This window comes from Grammomys surdaster, unplaced genomic scaffold (genome assembly GCF_004785775.1).
Source record: "Grammomys surdaster isolate TR1022 unplaced genomic scaffold, NIH_TR_1.0 130, whole genome shotgun sequence".
Lineage (NCBI taxonomy): Eukaryota > Metazoa > Chordata > Mammalia > Rodentia > Muridae > Grammomys > Grammomys surdaster.
The window spans coordinates 6,877,897-6,882,929 of record NW_021604588.1 but is presented as its reverse complement, the minus strand read 5'-3'; the positions used below and the strand labels follow the sequence as shown (position 1 = coordinate 6,882,929).

The following is a 5,033-nucleotide window of genomic DNA, read 5'->3' as shown; positions in this document are numbered from 1 at the left end:
AGGAGGAAGAAGAAGGCTGAGGCCAGAGCAGTGGACAGAGGAAGAGAAGAGGGTAAAGATTAAAAAGACAGAGTAGAGAAAAGGCAAGATGAGAGAAGGGAGGGAGAAGAGGGGAGGGGAGGGGAGAAAAGGAAAGGGGTAATAAAGAGAAGGAAGGAGGGGAGAGAAGGGAGGAGAAACAAAGGGAGGAGAAGGGAAAAATAAGGAAAAAAGAAGGGGATGGTGGAAGAAGAGAAGGAGGAGGGAGACAAAAGACACTGAATATAAAAAAGTACTTAGGGAAGAGAGAGTCATTAATATCACCGAGGTGGCACCAAGATTCCTGTGTCCATTCTAAGTCACAGATGCCACTCATACTTGTGACCTCATTTTGAGACAGGAAAGAATGACTATGAGACAAAGGGACATAATTCTCAGAGATCATCCAGGGCTAGAGATGAGGAGAAAAACCTCATGTGAAAGGTCAGTATGTCCGTGAAAGGACTTTGCATAGCCAGATCCCTTGAACTGTGAGGAGGGGCGCTGACTTCCAGTGGCTTTTCAAAAGCAAAGATGAACTTTGTCAGCTCAACTATCCCCTCAACAGAGGCAGGTAGAAAGCCAGAAAGTTTGTCCCATCTTCCATACTTATGAGGGATAATCAGGACAGGTTGAAGAGAAACACAAAGAAAACAAAGCTCTACTGGTTTTCTTTACATCACTGATGTGGTACATCTGTGGTATCATAGTCCCTAGCTAGCTCTTTGAAGGAAGTTTTCCTATTACATATACTCGGAGGCCAGGAAAGAAGAGAGATAATGAGAGAAGCTCAGAGTGCACCTCATTGCTTAAACAGTTGTCCTCAAGTCCTGGTTTCCACGGGCTGATCTTCTTTCTGAGCTCCCATGAGATGAGAGACAGTTTTAGGCAACATGTAAACTTTGATCACCTTAACCTTGGATAGAGCACGCCAGCTCCTACTGGCTGCTAGACACCACCCTTTCCAGACTCACAGCCCCATTCTTTGCTCTTTCTTTTGACAATGTCAAAATTCTAGAAGATAGTAATCAAGTGCCATTTTCAGTGACAGATGTTTATTACAATGATGTTCTGACCAACAGAAACAATGTAACTTGAAGAGACATTTATCTTTTTCATTCCCAATAGAGCTCTTAGCAGACTCAAGGCAGTCCTGGGAATGAGAGGTCAACTGTTACATAAGACATGAGATTTAAATATCCCTGAGTGAGGAAGTAGGGGAGGATCTGCATTCGGTGACATCTCATAGAGTTGAGCAGGATGGACTCATCTCTCATAAGAAAGAACCTGTGTCCCGTCCATCCTCAGAGTGGGATTCACAGTGGTCCTTGGTTCACGGCGATATGGTAAGATCCTTCAGGAGCACAGTATCTACTGGGGGTTAGCTGGACAACAATCAGTTCCCCATCATTTATCTGGAGATGTTCGCAGGGAGTATCAGTAGCATTTACAGTCAGGTAAACTATATCTTTGAAGCCCAAAGAGGTCACCACAGTGAAGACAACTCTTTGACCATTGTTTAGCATTGGCATAGAGATTGGATTTTGATCCTTCCGGAAATGAAGGTTGATCTTGACCTCCTGGAAAAAGGAGCCCTTCAGGTAGACGAGATAAAGCCCGTCGCAGTTGATGATGACTGAATTATTCTGCACCTCCATGGTTTGATACTCAGTCTTGGATAAGCTGATGAATAGTCTCCCATTTTCACATCCTAGAAAGAATTGAAAACAAGATTATCCCTAAGCAAAATATGAGATGAGAACCTTCCAGTGCAGCTAGATCAGATGAAGAAAAAGTAACAAGGAGAGAGACTTTGGGAAAAAGCGAAAGCAAAAAGCAATGTGGTATATACTGATGATTCACACTAGCTGTGCCTATGGGATAGAGGGAAAGGCAGAGCCCATGTCAGTTTTCAAGAGAGTGTAAGGTGAGGTTTAGGAGTCAGAGCTGAGAGATTAAAGCCATTGTCACCGCAGGACAGACAGGTTCCAATATCCCCTGATTTTTTCAAAACCAAGAAATGACAGTCATCTTCAATGCTGACTCTCCAGCTGAGTATATAGACTACAACAAAGGTTGGCAGGGATGGGGCCTGCATTGCCTTGGTCCTGTCCACCCCGATTATCTTGACTCAGAACAACTGCATATAGCCATTCCCTACACCTTTCCACCTGACCATAAATCCCTATCCTCCACATGCTCCTGAGAATCAGATTCACCGAGAGCATTACTGAGTGGTCCTTGGCAGCAGTCCAATAAGCTTAGTTATGAAGTCAAGCACAGGATGCTTCTGGAATCAAAATGGGCACAGTCCTGGGAAGCAGGGCGAAAGAAGCCAAAGACATAGCCATGTGGTTCTTCCTTCTACCTCCTATAACTTGTGACTTGGGAAGAGTCACTGCCACAGAGAAAGAAAAGGAAGAGGAAGAAGAAAAGGATAAAAAAGAGAAAGAAGAAGAAGAGGGATAAGAGGATCAGCTGCAAGTGGAAGGTTTGTGCCAGACCTTTCCAGAAGCAAGCTCCAAAGCCCAAGTTTCTTACATCAGCCTGAATATTACCTTGAATGGCTGGGCAACCACATCGTACATACCCTACTCTGGCTCATGGCCCTTGCTAATAGGAAATAACAGGCCCCTAGTGTTGACCTCAATTCAACAAGTCTTCCTTTGTACCAGGCCCTGGAGCTGTACTTTGAATCAAAAACAAGAATGACTTATTGAGGGCAAAATGTACTTCCTGTTCAGCACAGATAGATTAATAAACCCTTGAAAATTCATATAGAAACTCCTGGTGGTTGGCTGTGATCAAGGGCCCAAATGATATTTTTTTGATCAAAGTATTCGGTTTTCTTCATATCTGGCCTCCCCAGCTCTCCTTAAGGTATCATCATGTTACAAAATAGAACTGGCAGGTGTCTTACAGCCAGGCACCCTTAGACTCCATAGATGAAAACCAAATGAAATTCCTACCCAAAAAGTATTTCTGAGAGGATTAAAAAAGACAAGTGCAGATACAGGCACTTCTTTGGTTACTATTCCCCTTTTTGTCCAATGATTGATGATGATGATGATGATGATGATGATAATCAGACAACAATTTGGAGATGCAACACTTTTCCAAGGGAAATGATAGATCCTATATTCTGAAGAAAATTAAGACTACAGAAAAGAGCCTACTAAAGACATGGGTACAAGGCTACAAAAATGAGTCAGTCAATAAGGTGTCTGTTGCTGAAGATAAGGCTCTGAGCTCAGTTCTTCACATGCACGTACACACATGCTCGTGAGCACGTACATGCGCGTGCACACACACACACATGCATGCACATATGTGCACACACAAAGCCTCAGTGACACATCTCTCAGGAGGCAAAGACAGGTGGATCCCTAGAGTTCACTGGCCAGCCTATTTGGCTAAACCAATGAACTTCAGGTATGGTGAAAGAACTTGTCTCAAAATATAAGGTGAAGAGCACGTTGAGAAGATACTCAGTGTCAACCCCTGGCCTCCACGCGCGCACACACACACACACACACACACATACATATACACACGTGTTCATAAACACAGACACACATATACCACCTATATACACACAATAAGTACGGAAAGATCAACTAAACTTTCAGAAATACTTACTGGTAATTGGTGCTCTGAGTCTTTGGGTTGTAGGGTACTTCTCCTAAGGGAGGGAAAATATGGATATTTAGAGAAAAAGCAAAGGGAAATGGATACTGCAGCCCACAGAAACAATACCCAACAAAAGACGTAGCTTTTCCTGCGAGGATCTGACCCAGACTCGCTACACACCCTTCGCTTTTCTCTCACTACACGTCTCTTCTAATAGGGGAGGATTGCTCTGCTCTACCACGCAAGCATCTGAACTCTGTCTTCATTTCTGCCAAACTCTTCTTTGGTTTATTACACTGGTTCACAGAGCCAGTTCTCCATTTAAATACTAGCACCCTTAATAGGCCTCAAAACAACAACCAACCTCACAGACTCTCAGAACATACTAGGTGAAAGTTTTGGAAGCTTTTTGTGTGCTTTCTCTTCCACTGCATCACAGGAGTTAACATATCCTGTTTTCAAGGGTCAATGCAACCTGCTCTAACCTGTCAGAAAGTATGTTTCAATTGGCTTTAATTTATTTTTTGCATTAATTTATTTTGTACATGTGAGAGTGTGTGTGCATATGGGTCCCTGAGTGAGAAAGAGAGAGAGTGTGTGTGTGTGTGTATGTGTGTGTATGTGTGTGTATGTGTGTGTGTATGTGTGTGTGTGTATGTGTGTGTGTGTATATGTGTGTGTGTATGTGTGTGTGTGTTTAGAGGTCAGGAGTCAGTCTCTCCTTCTATCATGTAAGTTCAGTATATCAATCTTGAGTCCTCAGGCTCAGTAGTAGATGTACTTTTTCATTAATTAGTTTTATGTAAAGTGAGTGTGTGTGTGGGTGGGTGTGTGTGTGTCAGAGGACAATTTTGTAGAATCAGTTCTCTCCTTCTACCTTTATATAGTTTCAGGGGCTCGGACTCGGGTTGGCAGGATTGGGTCCAGTGCTCTTATCCACTGAGCCATCCCGCCAGCCAAATGAGCGGTTTTTAAGCCTTAGATCTTTCCCTTCTCTTCAAAAGCTTGAGAAACCTGAGTCAAGTCAGAGCATGGCAGTAAGAAGTAAAATGGTAAGAAACGGGATAAACACTCACAGGACTTGGCAAAGGCAAAGAAACACAAAACGGAGCCTAGTCATAACAAAGATGCAGAACCACATGAAAACTAGATTCATGTCCACTAAAAACAGAAGCATCCCTGTACACACTGAGTTATCTCTCAATGAATGCATCAAGAAGCCAGTTACAGATTCTGTCTCTGGAAAAAGAATAATTAGTAGCCCGAGGGCATAAGTAATAGGGACCCTTTCTACAATTTTAGAGGAGAGCTATATGATGTATTTATTCCCTACTAACAAGAGAGAGAGAGAGAGAGAGAGAGAGAGAGAGAGAGAGAGAGAGAGA

The 5,033-nt window shown here is 43.1% G+C and overlaps 1 protein-coding gene across 1 annotated transcript in view; it reads right to left on the bottom strand.

The window, feature by feature from the left end:
- Positions 1 to 663: 663 nt before the first annotated feature.
- Tnfsf4 (TNF superfamily member 4) overlaps positions 664 to 5,033 on the bottom strand; it is an 18,595-nt gene continuing 14,225 nt past the window's right edge. Inside the window, exons 2-3 of the mRNA XM_028761124.1 lie at positions 3,658 to 3,700; positions 664 to 1,729 (exon numbers count right to left, since the gene is read on the bottom strand). Coding sequence (XP_028616957.1) covers positions 1,335 to 1,729; positions 3,658 to 3,700 — 438 coding nt within the window. The 3' untranslated portion in view covers positions 664 to 1,334. The remainder of the gene's footprint in view (positions 1,730 to 3,657; positions 3,701 to 5,033) is intronic.